This window comes from Podarcis liolepis (assembly GCF_965112155.1).
Source record: "Podarcis liolepis genome assembly, chromosome: 16".
Lineage (NCBI taxonomy): Eukaryota > Metazoa > Chordata > Lepidosauria > Squamata > Lacertidae > Podarcis > Podarcis liolepis.
In genome coordinates this window covers 30146521-30173402 of record NC_139567.1, presented here as the reverse complement: position 1 = coordinate 30173402, position 26882 = coordinate 30146521, and the positions used below count along the sequence as shown (strand labels likewise).

Genomic DNA, 26882 nt, shown 5'->3' with positions numbered 1-26882 from the left:
GCAACAATTGAAAATACAACATTAAAAACATTTTTAAACGAATCACAGCTGCAAAAATAAGGTGGTTTCTAAATAGATTATGTGTTTCTGTGTGTTTGTTTGTATTGCTATAAACTGCTTTGATATTGTAGCACAGCAGTGCGTATATGTGTCTTCAGTAAATACTTTTTTATTGTATTTGTTTATTTATTGCACTTATTCTCCACCTTTTTCTCCAAGGAGCACAAGGTGGCATTCATGGTTAATCCCCACAACAACCCTGTGAGGTATAGAATCATAGAATCATAGAATCATAGAGTTGGAAGAGACCACAAGGGCCATCGAGTCCAACCCCCTGCCAAGCAGGAAACACCATCAGAGCACTCCTGGCATATGGTTGTCAACCCTCTGCTTAAAGACCTCCAAAGTAGGAGACTCCACCACACTCCTTGGCAGCAAATTCCACTGTCAAACAGCTCTTACTGTCAGGAAGTTCTTCCTAATGTTTAGGTGGAATCTTCTTTCTTGTAGTTTGGATCCATTGCTCCGTGTCCGCTTCTCTGGAGCAGCAGAAAACAACCTTTCTCCCTCCTCTATGTGACATCCTTTTATATATTTGAACATGGCTATCATATCACCCCTTAACCTCCTCTTCTCCAGGCTAAACATGCCCAGCTCCCTTAGCCGTTCCTCATAAGGCATCGTTATGAGGAACGGCTAAGGGAGTTAGGCCAAGAGGCAGTGACTGGCCCCAAAGCATCACCCACTGAGCTTCATGGACAAGTGGGGATTTGAACTTGTGATCTATGGTTGCAAGGGGTTCCATGGTCTAAATCAGAGGAATTTCAATTTTTTATTTCAAAGGAGAAATGAAGAAATGAATTAAGTTCCTCTGAGCACAAACAGAGTGCCTTCCCCCGAACAATAACAGCCACCACCACACCCACCCACCAAAAGGAGAAGACTCACTTTTTAATCTCACTGGTTTTATCACAGCACTGACCTTTGCTGTTCCAGTCTGAGAACCAAAAAAAATCTTCACCCCGGTGACATGGACTTTGTCAGTGCTGGGGCCTTTCTGCTCTCCTACAAGCCCTTCTGTAGCAATTTGGGGAAGGCTTGATTTTCTGAGTTGATTTCTATTCTGCAAAATAAGAAATATAAAACTGTAGGAGTCCTAAAGCATCAGTCTTCAACCAGTCCAGACCCAAGACACATCACTGACTCCCAGGCTGCAACATGGGACCCACATTTCCACTTTTAATTTATACATCTGCAGCTTACATAGTCTTTCAACAAAGTTGAAATTAATTAAGTCAAAGTTTGGCTTAATTTTATTACATATGTATAATACAAATAATGAAATAACACCTCCCCCCCCCCCCACACAAACCACAGTATGCAACAATTTGGAATGCATGAGATACTGAGAATTTAATAAATGTTTACATTAAACTGACATAATATTTATTTTTTACTTACTTGTTCTTTGATTATCAGTGTATGTTCTTCATTTGATATCCCCAATCTAGATACAGTATGTATGTGCGGATTGTACTAACTTAATAACTTTTAATTTTAAATGGATGTAGGTGCCAATTTATTTATGGAAGTTAGCAAAGTCATTTTCTACAATATTTGGTAGCTACAGTACATACAGTATCAGGATCAAAGGGGTTATACTGTAACTTCTATGTAAACCAAAATTGTTAATAAATATATATATATACTGAATAGTGCTAATAATATATGTTCTTTAGCAGCCACCATGCGCCAGGCCCCTTCTTCAGGAAAGGTCACCAAGAACACCAAAGATGCTGGAACAGTGGGGGAAAGTACCTGCTTTTTGGTCTTACTGACAAACTGGATGCAGAGCCAAAGGCTGATCCCAAACACCGCTCCAGAGTACAAGTAGAATCTGTTCAGCCACAAGAAGGCCAGGTGAGCATAGAGGCTGTCCCACGTCTCCATGGTCATATCTGGAAGAAAGCAAAAATGCAGTGGACCTGTTAAACAGGCCTGTTTAGGATCACGGCGGAACACAAACCTCTTCCCCCAGTCTTTGACACTTGAGGTGTACAGTATATATATTTTAGGACCCACACTATTCTTCTTTCTTTAACAAAATGTATATGCTACTTGATTGTGAAAAACAAAACAAAACAGTTTGCAAAACAGACTGCAATTTGCAGTCTAAGCAGTTTGCAATAATATACAGAAAATAGAGAGTTGGCTCTTGCTGCCCAGCTCCCCAAGGGACTGAGTCCCCTGAGTCCATGATGGGTCAGAGATGGATGGATGGAGGCAGGATGCAGTGAAAGAAAGGCGGTTCTTTATTTTTCTGTTGCAACAGAGTTCCCCCCTATTTTCTACATCAATATTCATGTGATTATTGTTTGTAACTATTTTAATGTTATCTACTTATTGTTTACGGACGCAGGTGGCACTGTGGGTTAAACCACAGAGCCTAGGACTTGCCGATCAGAAGGTCGGCGGTTCGAATCCCCGTGATGGGGTGAGCTCCTGTTGTTTGGTCCCAGCTCCTGCCAACCTAGCAGTTCAAAAGCACATCAAAGTGCAAGTAGATAAATAGGTAACGCTCCGGCGGGAAGGTAAATGGCGTTTCTGTGCACTGCTCTGGTTCGCCAGAAGCGGCTTAGTCATGCTGGCCACATGACCTGGAAGCTGTACACCAGCTCCCTCGGCCAGTAAAGTGAGATGAGCGCCGCAACCCCAGAGTCGGCCATGACTGGACCTAATGGTCAGGGGTCCCTTAACCTTTACTCATTGTTTATTTCAAAAAAATTATATACAGTACAGCTTGATGGTAAAAAACAAACAAACCAAAACCCTAACAGCTGTTTACAAAAAAGATAAAACAATAAAATTACCAAAACTAAAAACAGATTAAAGCTCGCATAAACTTTCTAAACATCAGGTAGGCTAAAAACAAGGTTTTTGCAGGTGCTGAGAAGGGTACAGGGAAGACAACCTGTCTGATGTCAAAGGGCAGGGAAGGACAGGTGCTGCCACATTAAAAGATCAAATTCTACAACTGCGGAGCAGAAATTACGTGAAATTGTTGCGGACCATTCTAGGACACGAGGGCAAAGGGTGGGTAAAAAATCAAACAGACCATAATAACAACAACTGGGGTAAGCACACACAGAATCTATTCGGTTCCTTCCCCCAAACCCCAATGCCAACTGAGTTTGAAAACGATCTCAGGGCTGTTTCCCGAGCAGGCACGCAGTCCTTACCCATCTCTAGGCAATCGAGCGGCAGCAACAACCACAGCAGCTTCCAGCCTAGCGGGTGGAAAAGAGGTTTACTCTCGAGGAGCAGCCCCACGAGCTCCTGGAAGGGGCCATCTTGCCCACCCCGCGGGATTCTGGGAAGGCTGCATTAACCCCTTTGAGGTGGCAGTTTCTGCAAATGTCTCGCCCCTTATCTTTCCCCTCCACGAATGTTAAAAGATTTCGATTGCGGATCGCGGGCAGGAAAGTTTGCCTCTCCCCCGCCCGACCTTTAAGTCCCATTGAACTCAGAAGGGGGTTACTTTGGAGTAAATCGAGTCAAGAATTTGGGCGGGTAATTTTGCAATACCCTCCTCCTCCTCCTCCTCCTCCTCCCCCACCCAATTTTATTATTTACCGTACTGTACTTTATTTACGAATCGCTTCCCAGGAAACAACTCAAAGCGATTTAACAACAATAAAAGCATAAGCTCCCCTGATAGTGTCCCTGACAAGGAATTTATTTTCATTTTTCTGAATGAGAAAGCAAAACACTCAATACTGTACAATTTTCCAGAAGATGTCTTGTTTTAACTAAAGACGGAGCTTGGAGGGAGCAGAGAAATTCCGTGCCACTGTAAAACATGTAAAACAATCACAGCAAAACAACCAGAAGTCTATGATTTCTGGCGGAATCTATGGTCCTGTGTCAGAATTCTGATTATTTCACTCGTGTAAAAAGGCCATTGGGAGGAGGGTGAACTTGCTAAATCATGAAACTCAGAAAAATCACATCGAACTTGCTAAGTATGTATGAGGATGAAAAGCTGGTCTTGTTGACATTTTCATATCCACACCTTCTGAATTCCCTCTTCTGTATCAGTATTAAGTGTATTTTATTGTTATTATGGGATATTTATATCCTCTCTTTTTCTCCAAGGTGCTCATTGTCGACCATGGTTCTCCCCCTCCTCAGTTAATTCCCACAACAACCCTGTGAGGGAGGATAGACTGGGAGGCAGTGAGTGACTGGCCCAAGGTCACCCAGTGAGCTTTATGGCCAAGTAGAGATTTGAACCCTGGTCTCTCGCACATCATTCTGTCAGCACATAATTGATTTCATTGGGGCATGTTATGACCGGGAGTCTCAGCAAAAACAACAACCCTAAATCTGTTAAATTACGGTTTGAACAGATTTATTTTTAATTGTTTTAATTACTTTTAAAGGATTACCTTTTATATGTTTTAACATTGGGTATTTTATCTGTGTTGTTTTACTTTGTGTAAGCCACCTCGAGTCCCGGTTTGTAAAGTTAATAAATGTTTTGTGTTTTTTAAAAGGGGGGAACAAGAAACAACATCAACTGGGTAGTGCCCCCTCTGGTTTCAATGGGCCAGGTAACTCCCAGGTAAACCCATCTAGGAAGGGTGCGCCGGAACAAGTCATCACGGGCTTTGATTTCCCACCCGGACGGAAATCGGAAAGCACCCACACCAGGCGCTCTCGTCTCTCGCGAGCTCCGACGCTACCTTCGCCACAATAAGGCGGAGGAGGAAAAGGCTCGTTCATTGGCCCTGGTTGGCGTCTGTGGGCGGAGCCAGGAGGGGAGAGCGGTTGGTGCGCAGGCGCAGAGCGGCCATTGCTTCTGATAGCAACTGCGGGCTCATCTCCGTCGCCATCATGTCGATCTTCACACCCACCAACCAGATCCGCCTGACTAATGTGGCCGTGGTGCGGGTCAAGAAGGCAGGGAAGCGCTACGAGATCGCCTGCTACCGGAACAAGGTCATGGGCTGGCGGAGCGGCACGTAAGTTGACCGGAAGCGGGGGCGGGGCATGGGCCGAAAACGAAGAGATTGAGATTGACAGATAAACAGCCTCCTAGAGTGGTGTTGACCTAATGGTTAAAACAGAGGGTTTCTGGGCATGCACAGAGTGCAAGGCTAAATTCTTGTGCCTGCTTACTCACATAGTTTTTCGATAGTATTTATTGTTATATTGATCGTTTATTACCCACCCTTCAGCTAAGGTTCCAGGGCAGGTAAACAACATTAAAGCTCAATATTAAAAACAGTTTAAAACAACATACAGCTTATTAATTAAAGTAACAGCAGCCATTGCTGTCGAAGCAAGCCTAATATGCAAATGCCTAATCTTGGTATGATTAAAACTGGAATTCATATCCGGAAGTGTAGTGGTTGGAGCACTGGACAAGGACCTGGGAGACCAGAGTTCAAATCCCCATTTAGCCATGAAGCTCACTGTGTGGGAGCCAGTCACGGTCTCTCAGCCTAACCCACCTCACAGGGTTATTGTGAGGATAAAAAGCAGAAGGGGAGAACTATGTACATGAGCTCCTTGGAAAGACAGGTGGGATATAAATGTAACAAATAAATAATAAGATGTAGTGATGATCACCAACTTGAATGGCTTTAAACGAGGGTTAGACAAACTCACGGAGGAGGAGATAGCCAGGGACTACTAGCCACAAAGGCTATGTTTTGCATCCACTGTTGGAGGCAGTATGCCTCTGAGAACCAGTTGCTGGGGATCACAAGTGGGGAGAGCACTGCTGTTGCATTCAGGTCCTGCTTTCCATTAGGGCATCTGATGAGATCAGGATGCTGATCTCATGCCTTTGGCCTCATCCAGCAGAATTCCTCTTAGGTTCTTAGGCAGTTTTGTAGTCGTTGCCACCTTAAAGTGCTGGCAAATGACTGACCATAATGTTCTTAGTATTTGCATCCAGTCCTTGTGCGATTATTCCAGAATGTGCTTTACTCATTAAAAAAAATATTTCATAGGGAAAAGGACCTTGATGAAGTCCTGCAGACACACACCATCTTTGTGAATGTCTCCAAGGGCCAAGTGGCAAAGAAGGAAGAGCTGGTCAAAGCCTTTGGCACGGAAGACCAGACAGAAATCTGCAAGATGGTAGGCTCTCAAGATGTCTGTTGGGAGGCAGACAGCCTCCCCTCTCTTTCTCTTGTTAAAATGCCTTTGGGTCATCCTCTAATGCCACAATGAGTACGCACAGTGGCCAGGCCAAGTTTGATAGTGATGATGTCAAGCAACTTGGTTTGAAGTCAAATTGTGTGGGAAGAGGCATTGTGTTTTGCAAGACCTGACAATCACATAATTGGCGGCATCAGCAACCCCCCCTTTCAGCCAGCCAGTCCCCATCTGTACCTGTACCTGTTCCACATATGACATCGTATGCGGCAGGTATAGGGCTGAAATGGCCTCATGGACTAAACGGGGAGAACTGGTGGGCCAAATTAGGCCCATAGGCTAGAAGTCCCCCACCACCACCACCACTACCGTAATACAAACTTGCAATTTCCCCCCCCCCCAAAAAAAATAAAAATAAAAAATTCAAGCTAGTCATTCTTCCAGGGCTTGCTGCCTGGGGTAACCTGTCTAGCTGTACCTGAAAATTTCAGAAGACTGGACCAGATTTTTGCATCCTTTGAATCAGAAAAAGGCAGCATCCAAACACAAAGCTTCTCTTGCTTTCAGATTCTGGACAAGGGAGAGCTGCAAGTGTCGGATAAAGAGCGGCACACGCAGCTGGAGCAGATGTTTCGTGACATTGCAACCATTGTGGCAGAGAAATGTGTGAACCCAGAAACAAAGAGGCCGTACACAGTCATCCTCATTGAAAGAGCTATGAAGGATATTCACTACTCAGTCAAACCTGGAAAAAGCACCAAGCAGCAGGTAAGTGACTCCCACAGGAGACCATCTTATTTCTAGTGGTGTGCCATGCTAAGCTCCTGAAACAGTTTTATTTTTATTTAAGAGTATTTTATTTTAGCCTTTTGGGGGGCAAGCCCATAGGAAGTACCCATATTCCTGCTCCAACTTCTCCAGGTAGTTACCCTGCCTGAAACCCTGGAGAGCCACTGCCAGTCAGTGTAGACCAAAGGTTGAATTTGTATAAAGCAGCTTCTTTTGTTATTAGGAACAGTGCAGTGATCTCTCTCTTGCTGCTTCTGAGCTGGGGAAGGAAGCCTACTGGAAGTGATTTACCTTCTACTCTTCCTGGGGGGGGGGGCAGTAGTCACAGTTAACGGGGCTTAACTAGAGACAGTGATTAAGTAGTTAAGTTTTGAACTAGGACTCAGGACACCCAGGTTCAGTTCCCTGCTAGGCCAGCCAATCTCTCTGTATCAGGTTTGTTGGGAAAAGGGGCAGAGGAGAGCTGCAGGTGCCAGGTGTGAGTTAGGGCGGCATAAGGATGAGATATTGGACGTGGACCAGGGAACCAGTGCATTTTGTAATTTTATATATCATGGAATTTTACATATCATAACTTTGCTGTTATTTTTATTGATTGCAGTCTAGTAACGATTCATTGTAATTGTTCAGAATGAATTTCTGTTTAATTATTATTTGCTGATATTTTGAGAGAGAATTTTATTGTGTAAGGTTACATTCTAAATGGATTACTGAATGATTCTTCACTTGATATAAGTTATTTATTTTAAAGTCATGTTTTTAATTATGGTTTATTGGCTTCAGATCAGATTGCTATAGGATGTGTGATCTTTGCTGTATATTTTGTACACTGGTACCTCTAGTTGCGGACACGATCCGTTCTGGGGAGCCGTTCACACCCCAAAAAGTCCGCAACTAGAGCGGCACTTCAGCGCGAGCGCGGAGCGCAATAGAGCGCTTCTGCACATGTGGAAAGCGCACAGAACGCTTCTGCGCGTGTGGCGAAACCCGGAAGTATACACTTCTGGGTTCACCGCGTTTGCAAGCTGAAAAGACACAACATGTACCTAATGCAACACGAGGTATGACTGTATTCTGTGTGGCTTGTAAAGTGTGAAGACCTTGCTTTTGAAGTGTCAGAGCCCACTGTCCCTCAGTTGGACAAGTAAGCCTCTTGATTTTCCCCACAGGCCTTGGAGGTAATCAAGCAGCTGAAGGAGACTATGCAGATTGAGCGGGCGCACATGCGTCTCCGCTTTGTCCTCCCCCGGAAAGAGGGGAAGAGGCTGAAAGAGAAGCTGAAGCCCCTGATCAAAGTAATCGAGAGTGAGGATTTTGACGAGCAGCTGGAAATTGTAAGTCAAAGAGACATTTTCTGGAGGGGGAGGGGAGGTAAGTGATTCCTCTAGGATCCCTGATCACATGCAAGGAGCCATAGAGATGGGGAGTCACCTTTACAGCCTAGCCATTTGCATCTTGGCTTGTGAGGGGGCCCAGTGGATTCAGTAGGGCCTTCTGCTGGGTAAATCAGTGTAAGATTGCATCCATAGGCCATACCAATCAATGAACGGTTGTGAAGATTTTTAGCAAATAAATGTTAGAAGAGCCCTGCTGGATCAAGCCTGTGGTGCATCTAGTCCAGCATCCCATTCTCACAGTGGCCAGCCAGGTGCCTGTGAGATACCAGCAAGCAGGATTTGAGCCCAAGAGCATTTTTCGTCTCCTGCGGTTTCCAGCAACTGGCGTTCAGAAGCATTGCTGCCTCCAGTTGTGGTGGCAGAGCAGAGCAGAGGCATCACTGGGCATCATAGTCACTATTGGTGTATTCCCTCACCTGGTGCCTGCCCTTCAGGTGTTGTTGGACTACAATTCCCATCAGCCCCATCTAGTCCGTCATACTGTGTGAAATTCACAGCTGCTAAATGTGGGTGATGGATGGCTAGTGGCTTAGATGACTTGAATTCCCTTTGAAACACATTTGAGGACGACTCTGCAGGTGGCTGAATGGAAGCTCCTGCTCAGAGGCCGCTGCTTGGGCAGAATGGAACAGCCAGAATGGGCCTCTTGCCATTTTTGTGGGCTTCTTGGAGGCATCTGGCTGGCTGCTGTCAGACACAGGGTGGAGGGCTAGGTGAAGCTACCTGGATCTGACCCAGCCAAGCATTTCTCCATGTGACGCAACCTGATGCAAATGCCAATGTTACAGGTGTGCCTTGTGGATCCAGGCTGCTTCCGGGAGATTGACGAGTTGATCCGGTGTGAGACTAAAGGCAAAGGGACCCTCGAGGTGCTCAGCCTGAAAGATGTGGAAGAAGGGGATGAGCGCCTGGAGTAGCCGCCGACCAATCCCACCCCAACCCCAGCAAGAACTGTATTAAAGGCTCCCTCGCGTCGCCTGTTTGTGGGTTGACCTTTGCTATTTTCCCAATTCTTGTTTGAGCTTTTCTTTGGGTGTTAATCCCACACCAACATTGGTGAGTGGTTGCATTTTAAGGCAACTTGGAGAATAAGAACCTTCTCATTTGACTCGAAAGGTGGGAAGCCCTCCCTAGTCGGGTTGGTTCTGCTGGGACTATTTCCTCGTTCTTTGAGTGCTTAGCTGCAGGGGGTCGAGGGTCCACAAAATGCCAAAACATCTTTCCTTAAAGACTGAAGAACTGCAGCAGGCCGCCACTTGTCAGAGAAGAAACTGACCATAGCCACTGAAAATAGATAAATGGAAAAGCAGGCCTGATCCTGCCACAGCCTTAGTATGCAGCCCCCCTTCCCAGTTGCCTTTTTGTTGCCTGCTGTGAAGGACAGTGACAAGAGAATGTTGAATGTGGTGTGTGTGCCTTGGAAGCAGCTTGTGGGTTGCTGGGCCAGGAGGAAAATCAGTGTGCCCAGCCTTCTGCAGCTGGTTTTGAGTTCCAGCAGCACCACCGTATGCTTTTAGTGGCTGCGGAGTCATTGTTTATGTTGTGGGACCCATCAAAGCACTGACCAGACACAGAAAAGCCAAGCTCCAGAAATAATTGTTCAGATAATTTATTTTGGAAAAAAGAAAATTATATTTACAATAACTTAAAATATAGAAATCAGTATTTATTCCATAGATCAGCCTCTTGATCTAGCAAAAGGCCCAGTGGGCTCCAGTGACTCTCTACCCTTCCCTTGAGTTCTTTCCATTCATTGTACTAACTGATGGTTTGGCAAATAGACCACACAGGTGAAGACAATTTAGGTGCCAGGTAGAAATTGCCAGGAGGCCCTTAATTTCCTGTAGATAAGTTTGGGGTTACAGTCAGATTTCCCCCCCCCCCAAAAAAAGCATTTCCTGCCTGAGTTCATGTCGTTCTCTAGCACTCTGCAGAGAACGAAGTGCAGACTCTTTGCAGGCACCTCTTTGGGAGCTGCTGCACCTTTAACCTCAGATACTAGACACTAAGAAAGAGAACTTTATAAGGCAAGACATTGTTTTTTCCTTCTAATGTTGCACTGGTGAGATGCCATGAAACTATGTTTTATGCGTGAAATAGGGAAGAGTCACCCTGATGTCCTCCGTCCCCCATCCCTGTTATGGGTGCTGCTGAATAGGGAACACCTGTGGGCCTCCATATGATGATGCCGTGCTTGTTGGTCCCCGTGAGCCTCAGCCATCATTGCCGAGTAAGGTCAAAGATGCAGAGAGTTGTCCAGCAACCCCTGAAGGGCTGCAGTTTCTCCATCCCTGCCTGCTCTTAAGGAACACAGACACAGCTCCCCAGCTTTTGGAGGGGGGGGGGGCAGACGCTGGCTAGAAAGAGAATTGATTCCTCCACATTGCATTGTTTGTGAGTGCAGGGGGAGCTTCTGATGAGAGACTTGTGTTATTTTGGCCTTTGCAAAATATAAAATGCAGAATCTTCGCATTGGATACTGACATTAAAATTAGCTTTCTGCTAACTCCTCTTCCTCCGTCTTTTGTTCCAAGCCTCTTCTTTTGTGACTGTTTACAAACCCTAACCCTTGACTGAATGGCTGATACGCAGATTCTAACTAAGCAGTTCCTTCCCTGTGCATGTTTACTCAAGGACAGGTCTTGGTGTGTTTCTATAACCCTAGATGCTTACTCCCAAGTAAGCCCCACTGAAAAGAATGGGAGTTACTTCTAAGTGGGCACGCATAGGATCAGCCTTCTCACAATCTGGTCCCCTCTATGATAGGGGCTACAACTCCCATTCCAAGAAAGATTTCTAAAATGTGTTAAAGCCCACATCAGCTTGGGAATGCATATGGCATAGTCGTGTTAAACCGCTTTTAGTTAACTAGGAGATTTTTGCATTTCAAGTTTTGTCCCTTAATTCAAAGCCCTTTGTCATCTTTTAATTTTTTTTTAAAATGGCATTAATAATAGCTGCAGAATTCTCTACATTCATCACAATACTTGTGAACATAACCATCCACACAGATTCCTAAATGCACAGGACGTGATTCAGTTAAGTTCTGATTACAGCCCCTTTGCTTTTCAGTGGAACACAGAGCTGGTCACAACAAACAGCTTTCAGTTCTTAGAAGGTAAGTCCCACTATGTTCAGTGGGACTTATTTCCAAGTAAGCTTAATTGCTGATTTAGTCGCAACTAACTTTAGCCAAACTGGGGCCATACCTTAATTATTATAGAACTGTGCGTAAGTGTACCTATTGAAATGCCGAGTCACCACTAAATACATGAAGTTTTATTATACCTGCAGGTTGATACCCCTAAGGTGTAGTGGGGAGCCCTACCCACCTCTGGTGCATCCAGTATCACCAGATTTGCTTTTGAAGGCAAGAAACACATCCTGGGAACCAAAGCAGGGCACAGATGTGGCAGGTTTCTACAACAGTCTTTCTAGGATCTGAGAGTAGCCTTTAGGCTTCCTCAAAACAAATGTTGACCAAGCTGCAGACAGTCACCTTAAGGCGCTTCAGATATAGATTACATCTGTTTTGTGTTGTTGTACCTGAGTGGAGACAGAAAATTCTTATTTCAGCTTGAAAAAGCAGTTCAAGATTTGGAAATGAAAAGACAGAAACATTTTTTGAAAGCCACAGGTAATGTTATGTACACAGAGATAGCCATTAGATGGCTTTAAGGAAGGGATGGATGAGGGTTGGAGAATCTGGGGACCTCTGGATGTTGTGGGACTCAAACTCCCATCACTCTTCAGGTGGCATGGCCAGTGTTTAAGAATGAAGGGAGCTGAAGGCCAGAAACATCTACAGCTAGCTTGGGAAGCCTTTGGCCCTCCAGATGTTGCCAGACTACATCTACAAACTACAAGTGTGGCCAATTGCCAGGGATGATGGGAGTTGTGGTTCAGCAACATCTGGAGTGCCGAAGGTTCCCCACATTTGATCTCATGAAACCAACAAGTTCTCCATCCCTGGATTAGCCAAATCCACAGAGGACAGGCCTATCAATGGCTGTTAACCACAAGAGCTACAGTAACTGGAACCTTCATGTTCAGAGGCAATATACCTGAGTGCCCATGTACTGGAACCACACAAAAGGATGAGCCATGATCTTCATGCCTGACACATGAGCACTCAGCAGCACCTGCCCAAAAGCTTCCATTGGAAATAGTGTCACACTCCATGGGAATTTGCACCCTGATTCTATGCACCAGGTTTTGTGTGAGGTCAAAATAGCACATAAGCAGCCCAAGAGAGCAGCTGGCAAAAAAGACACAATTTGAACCAGGAAGTGTAGAAGGTCGCCAAGCTCAGTTACCTTAATGTGCTTCCTTATTCCTGTGCCCACATTACTGGCAGCCAGGGCATCTGTCTCAAAAGAGGGTTTTTCCGCTGGCGTTCTGGGCAGAGAGCCGTTGGTCACGTTGAGTGGGCACGGCACAAAAGGCTGCTGCAGGCTGTCCAACAAGTCCACTTCAAAGGGGTTCATCCACAAAGGAGTCTTAGAAAAACAACACACATTGACCATTAACATGCTGCTAAAATCAGGGTGCATCTATACTTGCATCCATTTTGAACCATTTTAGTCTGTCTGATTCTCATGACTCCCTGCTCAAAAATAGACTCCAGGGAACTGTAGTTCTGTGAAGGCACCAAGCACTCAATTTTCTACAAAAGAGATGCTCAGCTCCTTCACAAGCAGGCTCAAACCCTAGAAAGTTTCTGCCAGTCAATGTAGATGCTACAGAGCTTGATGGACCAAGTATCTCACTGTGTATGGCAGCTTCCTGTGTTCAAAGAGTAGGGAAGCAAAAATAGGAACAGGATAAGCTGCCCATCTAGCTCTGCATTGTCTACACAGACTGGCAATGGCTCTCTAGGGTTTCAGATAAGTGAATTCCCATCCATACCTAGAGACGATAGGGATTAAACCTGGGATCTTCTGCATGCAAAGCGTATGCTCTACCAGTGAGCTATGGACCTGTCCCTTTAAAATGACTTCTTCCCCTAATGTTCAGGGATTCCATGGTTAGGTCTCAGCCAGGTCCTGCTAGGGACCAGGTTGGTGTCTTTTCCTAGAATGCCACCCTCAAAAGCACATCAGTGCCACTAAGTGCCACAGAGAAGAGGCTGCAATATTAGTTCTCAGTATAAATGCAGCTGACATTGCTAGATACTTAAAAGGCTCAGGTCAAGGCACTTGGCACAAATTGACAATGAGCATCTTAAGGCAGTATGCAGCAAGGTCTCTGCAGTGCATCCCAGTCACTCTAAAAGCAAAGCTTTTAAAATGGTTAAGAAGAGCAGGGGAAGTGCAGGCGATTTGGGGCCCAGTGCAAACAAATTCTGGGATTAAGCCCCATAAACTACCACCAAACTGTCCCTGGGGGCTGATTAAGGCTTTCTGGGAGATGATCTATAATGAAATGAAAAAGGTACTTAAATATACCTTTCTGAAGAAACCAGAGGCCTTTCTCCTGCGCATGGTTGGCCAATTGGTGCCAAAGAAGGATAGAACTTTCTTTATGTATGCTACAACAGCAGCAAGAATACTTATTGCAAAGTATTGGAAGACACAAGATCTACCCACTCTGGAAGAATGACAGATGAAGGTGATGGACTATATGGAATTGGCGGAAATGACTGGCAGAATCCGAGACCAGGGAGAAGAGTCGGTGGAAGAAGATTGGAAGAAATTTAAAGACTATTTACAGAAATACTGCAAAATTAATGAATGTTAGAATGATGTCGGAATGAAGTTAAGTGGTTTTAGTAGCAATGTTACAAAGGAGTATGTAAAAATGGATTGTTAACAGGTGAGAATCTAAAGTTATAATATATTAAAATAAAGGATTAAGATAAAAACAAAGAAGGAAAGGATTTGCTGAATTAACTAACTGAACTGGAATACAAAAAAGGGAGGTGTGAGGAGGTCAGGGAAACAAGTAAATGAAAGACAAGACATGGAAAGATTGATTTGTTTTTAACTGTTTTTACTTTTCTGTATTTTGTATCTTTTTCTTTTTTTTCTTTTCTTTTTATTTTTGTAATCTTTTCCGAAACTTTAATAAATATCATTTTTTTTTTAAAAAAAACTGTCCCTGGGGGCTCACTTAGCAGCAGCTCAAGAAAAATGCAGATAATTGCGCTCACTGTCCCTGCTACATTACCAGCTCAGAGCTGGATTCTACCACCTTCCCAGTGATGCCAGCTGATGGACTGGTGAGCGTGGCTTGGGGAGCGGGGCTAACCTTTGTGGGCTAGACCCCCTTCATGTGTCAAGATTGGCCACAGACCAGAGGTTTCCCAGCCCTGTGGTAACAAGTTACTGTGCTATATTTTGCATACAATTTAATTATATTTTGAAATTTGTTTTTAATGCTGTAGCCTGCCCTGGGACCTTAGGGTGAAGGGGAGGTAATAAATAATAAAAATAATAATTAATCTTGCATTTCATTCCTTTATGGTTTTACTGCTTTCTCTCACACACAATCCTATCTCTTAGAGCCATGTGCATAACAGAGAACGACACTTTATAACAGGGGTATCTAACAGGTAGTGATCGATTGCGGGGTGATTGCGATCCAGTGATTGTGATCCCCCGATGGCTCCCCCCATTCCAAAAAATATATTTAAAAAGCTCAACAACTTTGGGTCATCCTCCCCTAAAAAAAAGCTCAGCAACTTTGACAGGTAGATCACTGCCAGTTATTTTATAGTGGGAGTAGATCGCGGTCTCTTGAAAGTTGGACACGCCTGCTTTATAAGATGCACAAAGTGGACTCTAGTCCACAAGACACAATTTGTTAAGGTGCCGCAAGACTCTTCTTGATTTTGCTGCAGCAGGCTACCCCTCTGGAAATTAAGGATGCCTGAGCTGTTCCTGTTTTGCCTGGCATCCTGCTCGCTGCAGGCAGCTCACCACTGGCAACAGCCAAGCACCAGGCCCAAGAGACCTCTTGTCTGTTCCAGCACAAGCCTTTCTATATACATTAGAGCAATCTGGGAAATAAAACACTTGGCTGCAGTCCAACCTTGCACATCTTCCCCGAGGAACGGCCTAGCGACCCAAGGACTTCACTCCAGTGCGAGAGGAAGCCTGCGTGTCTCTCTTCGACTTTCAGGGCGTGGATTTCGGACTTGAGTTCTTTCAGCCGATCCTCAAACCTCCTGCTCTTATCCAGGTAATCTAATCTGGGTGGTGGTGGAGGGGAACAGACAAACACAAAAAGTTTAGGACTGCCTGCATCTGTCTGTTTGGTTGACAATATTTGGTAAGTAAAAGGGGAGGACAAAAGTGTGGAGAAAGTGCACTCCCACTCTTAAAATCATAAAGTTGAAAGGGACCCCAAGGGTAATCTAGTCCAACCCCTGCAATTAATACTAATTGTGTAATAATACAGTTGTACCTCAGCTCCCAAACATCTTGGGAGTCTAACATTCCGGCTCCCGAACGATTGAAAACCGGAAGTGAGTGTTCCAGTTTTCAGACATTCTTTTGGAAGCCAAACGTTCGACAGGGCTTCCACAGCTTCCAATTGGCTGCAGGAGCTTCCTGCAGGGCAGGAAGTGAATCTGAATGTCAGAAGCTTCAGGGCAGACAAAAGGTGGAACTCCTTGACAAAGAGCATTGTGAAACTAGGGGATTCTCTGCCACAAGATGTAGTGACAGCCACCAACTCTGACAGCTTCAAACAGGTGGGTAGACAAGTTCATGGAGGGGATATTGCTGTCCATGACAACTAGACACAATGGCTGTGTTCTCCAGCCCCGTTGGAGGCAGTATGCCTCTGAGTATCAGTTGCTGGGAATCACAAGTGGGGAGAGTCCTGCTGTTGCATTCAGGTGATGCTCACAGGCTTACAGGGTCCTTGCCGCGGGATCACATTCATCCAGTGCTTTACCAACTGCACTGGCTCCCGGTGGAGCACAGGGTCAGGTTTAAGGTGCTGGTTTTGACCTTTAAAGCTCTATGCAGCCTAGGACCCTCATACCTACAGGACCGCCTCTCCTGGTATGCCCCGTGGAGGACCTTAAGGTCCACGAATGACAACATTTTGGAGGTCCCAAGCCACAAAGTAGTTAGGTTGGTCTCAACTAGGGCCAGGGCCTTTTCAATACTGGCCCAGACTTGGTGGAACGCTCTGTCACAAGAGACTAGGGCCCTGCGGGACTTGACATCTTTCTGCAGGGCCTGCAAGACAGAGCTGTTCCGCCTGGCCTTTGGTTTGGACTCAGTCTGACCCTTATGTTTCCCTCCCCTTATGGTTTTGACTTTTAAAATGAGGCTGCATTTTAAATTGCATTTTAACCTGTATTTTTTAATTTTACTTTATTTTTTCTTATTATGTGTCAGGGGTTTAGGAGCAGAGGCACGGGCAAGGGAGGAAACAGAGAGCGAAGGGGAGGAGGCAGAAGAAAAGATGAGTGATGACGACGACCCGAGATCTCCTAGTCTTTCCAGTGAATCAGAGGATTCACAGAAAGGAGCACCAGTGGCCAGGGCAAGGGGGGAGTCTAGGGGGGCACCCCAGGAAGATAGAGCCAGAGGGGACTCAGGGGAGAGCAGCTGGAAATCGGGACCAGCGTCACCGCCAGGAAGCAGGGAAGAGGAAAGGAGCCAGGGGGGAAGCGCTGGCAGCTCACCACAGGAGGGAGGGCATGAGTCAGGAGTGGCCACACCTCCATCGGGGAGCGAAGAAACGGTTAAGAGGAAAGTGGAAGGTTGGGCGCGCGCGCCAAGTTCAAATGCAGAGGAAGGCGGCGCAGTAAGCAGCCCCGAAAGGGAACCAGGTCCTAAAGCCCGGCGCAAGGAGGCAGGAGGGTCCGGGTCAGCGTCAGAAGAATCCCGGAAGGAAGAAGCCCCGGGGGGTAGAGGGACCCAGAGGAGGACAGTCAGGCGGAAAAGGTGGAGCAAGGCTAGGATATTAAGTTGGTGCACACGGGGCGGAGACTCAGACGGAGCTTCGCCGATCTAGCTACTAGACGTAGAGTTGCGCGCAGCAGCGTGAGAATGGAAACTGTAATTCAATAAAGACTTTTACTTAATGATCGCTGGCTAGCGTGATCCTCTGTGAGCTAGGATCTTCAAGCAGCTCTGACATTATGTTTTTACTGAAATTTTATTCGTGTTAGCCACCCTGAGCCTGGCTCTGGCCGGGGAGGGCAGGGTATAAATAAAATTTATTATTATTTATTATTATTATTTCCAGTTCCTACCTCTCTCGCTCTATCTCCAAGGAAAGCCTCTTCAAGTCAATGTCCCTTAAATCCAGTTTTATGGATACTTTGTCAGGGCAGGCATCCCTGGCATCAGCGGAGGAGGGCTGGGTGCCCTTGGCAGCATTCTGGTGACAAAACAGAGAGGAAGGGTTTGAAACATCATCTGAAACCCGGAAGGCTTTTAGGCAGAACAGTTTTTAAGGGGACAGTAGTGGTTATGGCATTCGACTAGGACCTGGGAGACCAGGGCTCAGATTCCCCACTCAGCCATGAAGTTCACTGGGTGACCTTGGTCCAGTCACAGTCTCTCAGCCTAACCTACCTCACAGGGTTATGGTGGGGATTAAATAAGGAGGGGGTAGAACAGTGGACCACACCTTGAGCTCCTTTGCAAAAAAGTTGAGATATAAATGCAATAAATAAAAATACACTGAGTGGGCACAGAACATCTAGGAAAGACAGTCTTGGATGATGGAAATTCTGATTCAGACTCATAATGCCCCATCTGTGGCACTTGTGCCTGGAGCCTGGTGCCAAGTCCAGGGACAGGCTCCAGTTCTGGCCTGCAAAGGGGCTTTAAGACCCACTAGATGGACTGAGACTGGCTTAGGTACATACAAGCCACCTCAGCCACTTTGATCTGCAGAACTGGCCTTTTGCCTACTGTCCGAAGAAGTTAACTTTTTGCTCAGAACTCTGACCACACACATTAGCTATAAACACTGATAAGAGGGAGCAGCCAGGTTGGCTCATTTCATAAAAATCGCTTAGAGAGCTACCTGCATATTTTGCTTCATATTTTGAGAGCCAGTGTGGTGTAGTGGTTAAGAGCGGTAGTCACGTAATCTGGGTAACCGGGTTCGCGTCTCCGCTCCTCCACATGCAGCTGCTGGGTGACCTTGGGCCAGTCACACTTCTGTGAAGTCTCTCAGCCCCACTCACCTCACAGAGTGTTTGTTGTGGGGGAGGAAGGGAAAGGAGATTGTTAGCCGCTTTGAGACTCCTGAAGGGGAGTGAAAGGCGGGATATCAAATCCAAACTCTTCTTCTCTTCTTCTTCTTCATAGCTTTCTTCTAATATTGGCTACAGAATTACTTTTTAAAAATGAGAACACTGACATTTTGACATGAATGCTAGCTGCAGCGAGCATTTTAATAGCCCAGCAAGGAAAGACGTTGAAAAAAAATCTGCATTTTTCTATGTAGTATAAGAACTTGTGGCTATTGTGGAAAGAACTGCACATAAACTGCATGTTTCCAGGGGGAGGATGGAGGATCCAGAACGCTTTTATGTCATCTGGTGGGATTGTATTTCCTCTGCTTCGGACTTAGATGATGATTTACTAGTGGCTTCCAGCAAAATATAAAAACACAATAAAACATCAAACATTAAAAACTTCCCTATACAGGGCTGGCGTCAAATGTCTTCACCAGCTCAGGAAATAGGGATGTCTCAATTTAGATGGTGAGCAGCCATTTCTTTCTCTTATTATTTATTGCTTGTTTGCTTTGTATATGGTATGATGTAACACCCTGCTCCCACACTTTTGCATTGTTAATAATGGTAATAAAGGAAATGTTAAAAGAAAAGAACACAAAATCTTGGGAACCTAACCAGGGGGGCAATAAAAGCCGTTGCAGGCACCTTAGCAAACCCCACACTTCCCTACCAGGAGCAAAACTTACAGAAGGAGGATTGAGCTTGCCAACATCCTGGAGTTTCTGCCTGGCTTTTTCCTCTGCATTTCTGGCTTCCTGCAGGTCCTGTTTCAGATGTTCAGCTTCCTTAGCCCTGCCGAGCAAGAACCACCACCATCAGTGCTCAAGCAACCCCATAATGCTAAACTGATGCACTGGAAATTGCCACAGGCCTTGCCTAATTTTCAATGCTTTCATTGATAAATATTCATAATTCTGTCAGCTGCCTAAGTGGTGCATAATTTGTATGAAATAATAATAATCTCAAAATACATATTTTATCACCAAGTTATTTAAGTACATGTTTTATCTCAATGTATGCCTTTCTAGATATAGTTTACTGGAAAAACATGTGTTTTAAATGCATTTTTGGTACATTTCTTGGAGCCAGGAAGAGAGCTGCAAAATTCAAAGAAGTGCAAAATCCAAAGGATAATGACATTTCAATCCACGTATTAGTCTTGGAGGTGAGAATTAGCGCTATTCATTTTAAAAAAGCAGGCTGGGTCAGCTGAATTAATCCTGAGAAAGACATCGAGCTGAAAGAGGAAATGGGAAAGAGTGCCATTCTTCCAAATTCCTCCTTCCTCTCTATGTACTTTTCAAGGGGCCATCACAAACAAACCTGATCAAATCTGAAAGAAGGACTCAAGGAAATGCCCTCCAAAGACAGAAAAACGTGTTGGAGGCCATCCTAAGCAGCGTCCAGCCAGCCCCAGGAGCCCCAGAGCCCACTGAGCATCCCGCCCCAGGCCTCATCACCTTCGGTCTGATTCTTTCACCAGCTTCATGGCAATCAGTTCTGCCTCCCGCATTTTGTGCTCCATCAGAAGCTTCTCTTCCTTGGTTTTCAAGGCGGCCATCTCCAGGCGGTGACGCTCCTGTTCAGCCTCTGCGGCATTCTGGGCCAGGAGCTTGGCCTCCTCCTCAGCGATCTGGGCCTTCTCGGCCAACAGCTCTGCCGCTGCCTCCGAACGGCGCTGAAGAGGGATTTTGTATTGAAAAGATAAAATACACTCAATAATGACGAGAGACCTGGGCAGCGGCATTCGGGAGTCACACTGGGACTGGAGCTGCCAGAGCCTAAGCGCCCGTAGCTGCTCCTCTGCCTGTTGGGCAATTGGCATGGCGATTGGGGGAATCAGTGGTGGCAGACAGTGGACAACAATCACCTGCTCACCCCACCAAAAGGTCAATAACTCATGGTGATCGCCCAGACTTATGTTGAGCCACCAATTGTCCAGATTTTTACTTCTTGAAATATGGCAACCCTAGGCCCCATTGCCATGGCAATGCTCACCAAAGCCTCATTGGCTTGCCGGGCCTTGTCTTCCACCTCAAAAAGGCGCCGCTCCAGCTCCTCCTTCGCCCGCTCAGCCTCCTCCCGCAGCTGCTTCTCCCTGGCCAGGCGCTGGTGCTCCATCTGGGGAAATGGGCAAGGCTGACCATGAGCAGAGCCGCTTCGCAGGAACATTGTGCAGCCCCCTGAGCCAACAGCTACAATGCCCATCTTGAATCTTGCCTCTCCCCTACGAACACTACATTGTTTATTCATTTATATACCGTCTGTATGCCAGAATGGATCCCATGCTACGAACTGTAATATATCATGAAAGCCTCCTTGCAAATAAGTCCACAAAAGGTGGTTGCCATATTTGACTTCTTTCAGTTTTTCTGTTCCCGTATTCTTCCAACCAAGATGCCCCGTGTGGCTCCCACCTGCTCATTTTACCCTCCCAACCACCCTGTGAGGTAGGCAAAACAGAGAGAGAGAGAGAGAAAGGGTTGGATGGAGGATATGACCTTCTCATGGTCAACCAATGAGCTTTCCGGCCCAGGAGGCAGCGGGTAGAAGCTTTGCAACAACATTTGAAGCAGATGTTCCCCCAAAAGCTCACCTTCTTCCTTGCTTTCTCCTCCCGAGCTTGCGCTTTCATTTGCTGGATCTCGATGGGGTCCACTCGCCTCCTCCTCATAAACAAGTCGTGGTTTCCAATGAACAGCTGCATGATCTGCGGGAAAGGAAGGCAAGTATAACCCTCGCTGGATCCGACATCAGCCAGCATCCTAATTTTCACAATGGCCAGCTGGAGATACATCTGGGAAGCTCACAAGCAGGGTGCAAATGCAACTGACTCCCCGCCCCCCCATGTTGTGATCCCTGAACCACAGCCCACATAGGACCCTGAGGAAAATACAGGCTGCCCCATTCAGTGGGCGAACCTTAGCACCTCCTATTCTGGTCTGAAGAGGTTGCCTTCCTCAGTCAGAGGATGAGTCTCCACTAACATCACCATCCCTTCCACATCATGAAAGCCAGGGCTTCCTTGCAGACAAGGGCCCTTCAAGACAGCATAGCCAGCTCCTCCAAGGAAGTGCTGTTCCGGTTACAGGACAGGCTCTCCGAGCCCGCTCCAGGTGGCCTCAACACTCTGCTGAGACAATGTCTCCAAGCGCTCGGCTCGCAAGGCCCACTGGGAGCTGGCTGTGGTCCTGACTTTACCAAGCTCAGCAAGCCCAGAAGAATATAACATAAGAGCATCAGAAGAATCTGCTGGATCAGGCCAAGGGCCTATCTACTCCAGCATCCTGTTCTCACAGGGACCAACCAGATGCCCATTGTGGGAAGCCTAGAAGCAGGATTTGAGCACAAGAGCATTCTTCCCTCCTGTGGTTTCCAACAACTGGTATTCAGAAGCATGGCTGCCTCTGACTGTAGAGCCAGGACATAGCTCTCATGGCTAGTAACCATCAATAGACCTCTCCTCCATGAATTTGTCTAATCTTTTAAAGCCGTCTAAGCGGGTGGCCATCATTGACTCCTGTGGGAGGGAGTTCCATAGTTTAACTATGCACTGCATGAAGAAGAAACTGGTTTGGCAGCTTGTGCTTCCCCTGTGAGACCCAACCCTAATGGCACACGATACCCTGTTGGTGATCCTACAGCCCTGCCATTCAGAGGTGCTTGGAAGCTCAGTTGCGCTAAACTAGGGTTGCCATACGTTCGTCATTTCCTGGGCATAGCTGGGATTTGCTTATCGGAAACAGTGTCCGGGTGAAAAGCTCAACAACTTTTGTGTCCATATCTTCACTTTTTGAAATATGGCAACCCTAACTAGAGATCCATCTAATTCTGCATTTATTGGGTTTCCAACAGCCATCATCCTGATGCCCCAGGGAAGTGCACAGGCGGGGCTCAAAGGTGATGGCCATCCCATTAGACCTCACCATGCATGTAGTTCTTATTGCCCTAAGCTCTGACTAAAGCCGTGGTTCCCAATGTGGGGCACATGCCCCACAGGGGGGCATTTTGATTTTTAAGGGAGGGTGCAATTTGAGAATGAGTTATTAACAGTAAATGGCCTTTTAGGCTTCCTCCACATGAATAGGAGTTCACATTTTGAATAATAAGAATTATATGTCAATGGGTGTGTGTGTCAGGATTTTAGAGATGCTTAGGTAGGGCATGGCCAAAAAAAGGTTGCGAACCACTGGACTAAAGGATCCTGATGAGACAGCGAGACAGAGGCCTATGTGGCCACATGCTTACAGACCAATTCTAAGCTCATGACTCCCCTGGTGAGCCTGAATTTATCTCTGTCCCTCCCGTCCTTCCATAGGCACCAAGAGACCAGCTTCGGCCACTCCTACAGAGGGAACCACCCTGAAGGAGACAGCCAAAAGGAAACCCTCACCTGTTTGTTGACTTTTGGCTGTGAGGAGAAGAACTTAAAGACTTCGGCCTTCTTGTCAATGGGCTTAATTGTGAGCTAGAGAGAGGTAGAGAGCAAAAGGATTTACAGGTGATCTTCATCACTTCATTCACATGCAAAGCCTTTATGTGACTGAAGCACTGCTTTCCCATAATTAGATGCAAGTGGAATAATAAAAAAGAGGGTCCACACAGCATTTACCATAGACCAGTGATTCCCAAAGTGGGGGGTACTGCCCCCTGGCGGCTCAGTGGGGTTACCTGGGGGCACTAAGAGACAAGGGGGTGCTGAGCCCCTCTGAACACGCTGATCGCTTATTTATGATTCACCAGAATGAAAAACTTCCCTCGCTTCGTATTTGAAGTTTTACTTTTCTTACTGCTTTAAAGCTATTTCCATTGGTCACATTCGTTTGTACTGATGATGCTGAGTTTTCACAAGCCACAAGATAGCCAATTATCAGTAATAATAGCTCCTGGTTTTCTTAATTTTTTTGTTGCCATGCGTCTGGGGTAGGTGAAGGTTTGCACATGTTTGGTGAGTAGTTATATATAAATATTTTATGCCATAAAATTCCTACACCCTTACATCTTTGTTAGCCATGTGATAAGAATTTACTTCTACACCACCGGTTCATTACACAGGTGAGGGAACACCTTTTTTAAAAAAACATGAGACCAAGAGACTAACAACAATCTCAGCATCCTGTAGGGAAGGAATAGGCAAATTCAGCCCTCCAGATGTTTTGGGACTACAACTCCCATCATCCCTGACCACTGGTCCTGTTAGCTAGGGATGATGGGAGTTGTAGTCCCAAAACATTTGGAGGGCCAAGTTTGCCTATTCCTGCTGTAGGGACCTGGTTTATTAAAACTATTGCAAAAATATCCCTAAAATCAGTGCATACCCCTAAACATTTTGTTAATCTTTGTACTTTTGTCCATTTACTGTATTTATTTCCCCCGATTTGAACTATTTTCTTGAGTCAAAACAAAAGTACCCCTAAACATTTTTTTTAGAAAAAAGCACTGCCTAAAACTATAGGCCAGCCCTGCTAATCAGCTGCTCAGCAGAACTTCTAGATAGAAAGACTGCCATGAGGCACGTTAGAAGAAAACTTATATACCGTATTTTTTGCTCTATAGGACGCACTTTTTCCCCTCCAAAAATGAAGGGGAAATGTGTGTGCGTCCTATGGAGCGAATGTAGGCTTTCGCTGAATCCTGGAGAGCAAGAGAGGTCGGTGCGCACAAACCCCTCTCATGTTCCAGGCTTCAAGAAGCTCTCCGCAAGCGTGTGGAGCCCAGTGGGAGTTCCCGCCAGGCTCCGCAGGCTTGCGGACAGCTGCCTGCAGCCCGAAGCCCGGGAGGCGTGGCGCTGTGCACCCCGGGCTTCAGGCAGCTATCTGCAAGCCTTCGGAACCTGGCAGGAGTTCCCGCTGGGCTCCCAAGGCTTGCGGATAGCAGCCTGCTGTCCCCGAAGCCAAAACAGCAAGATGGGGTGCTGCGCAGCCCTCCGTCTCGCTGTTCCAGCTTCGGGATGGCTGCACAAAGCCTCCGCACGGCGGCAGGGTGAAGGCACGCCGCCACCCTGCGGAGGCTACAAAGGATTTCCCCGAAGCCTCAAGCCTTTGGAGTGCAGCTGCGCTCCAAAGGCTTCAGGGATCTTTGAGCCTGGCGGTGGGGGAAAGCAGCGCTTCCCCCCACCGTCAGGCCCACAAGCTCGGGGGGCAGCGGCAAGGCTTTGCCCTGTTCCCCAACCTGCTCTTGCACGCACCTTGAACGCACCTTGTTTTTAAGGGGGAGAACAAGAAAAAAAAATTTTTCCCTATTCTCCCCCTCCTATGGTCCAGTGCGTCCGATAGAGCGAAAAATACGGTGCATAGCACACAAAGAGTTATAAACTTTAAAGCATTGTTCTCCCTACATCAGGAAAGGTTGCAGGTCATGGGATGTAAAACACGTATGGCTCCATACTGATATCTGCTCCCCCACAATTACTTTGGGGTACCCCAAAGCATTTGCTCTCAGCTTTCTCACTTTAACCTTGACAGCCGTGCCTTCAGTAGGAGCTATTGACACTTCAATCTCCTGTCTTACTTCCCTGTTCCAAAAACATGTCAAAGAGCTTCAAGGAGAGATCAACAACCCAGTGCTAACTCAAAACAGGCATAGCCAAACCTCCTGAGTGACCATTTCATTTGTGCCTCTCTGTGGTCAAATAAGGAGAGATGGAATGCAGCATATGAGAGCCGCAAAATGCACACAAAAATCAAGCCTAATGCATTCTACCTAAAAGATTAAATGCAATTAATACTGCGAGAGTTAGAACAAAATATTTATCTATATCCAGTATTCAATTGAATAACACAATTTTTACATCAGTCAGAAAGCGTAAAAATATTTTTTCATGTTATATATTATTTGCTGAATTTTATTGTGTTATTATCTTCCTTAGTGGGTCATGCAAACCACTTTTCTGAATGATGTTTTTCCATAGGATAGGGTAGGGGGCTCTGAGGATGAGTTTATGGAACCAAGGGGACAGTGGCCAAAAAAAGGTGGGGAAACACTGCTCTAGACTATCCTGAAGTGCATATTTCCATAGCTGAGATCCTTCTATCAGTTGCCATACCTTCTCAGCTGTCGGTTAAGTTCTTGTGGAAAAGTGTAAAATTAAATGAATTTCATAGACAGAAGTGGAGCCAGAGCATAAACTCTGGCTCCGGCCTGGTGGAACGCTCTGCCTCATGAGACCAGGGCCCTGCAGGATCTGATTTCTTTCCGCAGGGCCTGTAAGACAGAGTTGTTCCGCCTGGCCTTTGGCTTGGAGCCAATTTGATTCTCTCCCTCTCTTTCTTTTTTCTTTTCCTTCTCCTCCTGCGATGAGGCTACATTTTAATATTTTAATGTTGTATTTTTAATTTTGTCTTTAAGTTGTAATCATTTAACTTGTTTTTATTATTGCTTGTAAGCCGCTCTGAGCCCAGCCTTGGCTGGGGAGGGCGGGGTATAAATAAAAATTATTATTATTATTATTATTATTGGCAAAACCTAACCTTCTCCAGTTCTGCCACCCCTTAATAAGGACACACCTACCTACCTCTTTCTCACTGTAGGAAATGTTCCTGATGCTGCTCCATTCAAAAGATTTGTTCGGAGAGAAGCGGTTGTTGATGCTGTAGACATGGATCCCTTTGGCATCGACGCCAAGCAGAAAGTCTGTACAATTCTTCTTTTGCTGCAGGAACAGATGTTGGAGGCAAATGTCCAGAGTGAAGAAAAAAATCTCTTTAGCCAAGGCTTGACTGATTCTCAGGCATCAGTTCTCAGACACAGCCTGAGAATGGGCCAAGCAGGAGGCTCAAAGTTGGCTGCTGGAGCCTGAACCCAGAAAGCAAACTAAGTGAGGCATCACACACAAAATTAGAAATCACACAAGTGGCTTCTTTCAAAGAAATTGCTGGGGATTCCATCCAGATTAGAGCTGGGCCATGGGAGTGAATCAGGAGCCTTGAACTAGGTGTTAGAATTGAAGAAGCATCTAGATCACAGCAGATCACAGGGAAACCAAGATTCAGTACAAAAGAGCACGATGGAACACAAGTCACACCAGAGATCAGGTAGACCTGGTGGTTCAAGCAAGGCTCAGTGGCAAAGCCATTCCTCACATGCTCCTTCCTACCCAATGGGAGCCAAAGGTCAGCCTAGGTGGAATCATTCTGGAAGTGTTTGGGACTTTTTAAGTTTAGGGAAAAGGCAAATAGGAAGTGTCATGACAAAGTATCAATGCATGGTATGGAGAGAGTGTACACAGAGAATATTTTCTCCCGGGAACATCCAACAAAGAAGAAGAAAAAGAAGAGTTTGGATTTGATATCCTGCTTATCACTACCCGA

General features: G+C 46.0%; 3 protein-coding genes across 6 annotated transcripts in view; 1 reads left to right on the top strand and 2 right to left on the bottom strand.

The window, feature by feature from the left end:
• Positions 1-3367, bottom strand: part of LOC310695190 (S-adenosyl-L-methionine-dependent tRNA 4-demethylwyosine synthase TYW1-like) — a 31095-nt gene extending 27728 nt beyond the window's left edge. For both annotated transcript variants that reach the window (XR_014519972.1, XM_083479267.1), the window contains exons 1-3: positions 3240-3367; positions 1819-1958; positions 983-1123 (exon numbers count right to left, since the gene is read on the bottom strand). Coding sequence is in view for 1 of the 2 variants with exons in the window: in XM_083479267.1 (XP_083335393.1) it covers positions 983-1123; positions 1819-1958; positions 3240-3243 (285 nt within the window). In the remaining variant the exon portion in view is untranslated. The remainder of the gene's footprint in view (positions 1-982; positions 1124-1818; positions 1959-3239) is intronic.
• Positions 3368-3520: 153 nt separating this feature from the next.
• SBDS (SBDS ribosome maturation factor) lies at positions 3521-10873 on the top strand. Its single transcript, XM_083479453.1, has 5 exons — positions 3521-5024; positions 6021-6150; positions 6736-6936; positions 8127-8291; positions 9143-10873. Exons 1-5 carry the CDS (start codon positions 4897-4899, stop codon positions 9269-9271), a joined length of 753 nt encoding a protein of 250 aa, XP_083335579.1. The 5' UTR covers positions 3521-4896; the 3' UTR covers positions 9272-10873.
• Positions 9948-26882, bottom strand: part of LOC310695195 (merlin-like) — a 33191-nt gene continuing 16256 nt past the window's right edge. For 2 of the 3 annotated variants that reach the window (XM_083479273.1, XM_083479272.1), the window contains exons 9-17: positions 26087-26224; positions 22967-23041; positions 21170-21283; positions 20572-20694; positions 20034-20251; positions 19260-19365; positions 17572-17699; positions 15387-15546; positions 11907-12853 (exon numbers count right to left, since the gene is read on the bottom strand). In XM_083479273.1, coding sequence (XP_083335399.1) covers positions 12404-12853; positions 15387-15546; positions 17572-17699; positions 19260-19365; positions 20034-20251; positions 20572-20694; positions 21170-21283; positions 22967-23041; positions 26087-26224 — 1512 coding nt within the window. In that variant the 3' untranslated portion in view covers positions 11907-12403. The other variant, XM_083479274.1, reaches the window with a different exon arrangement.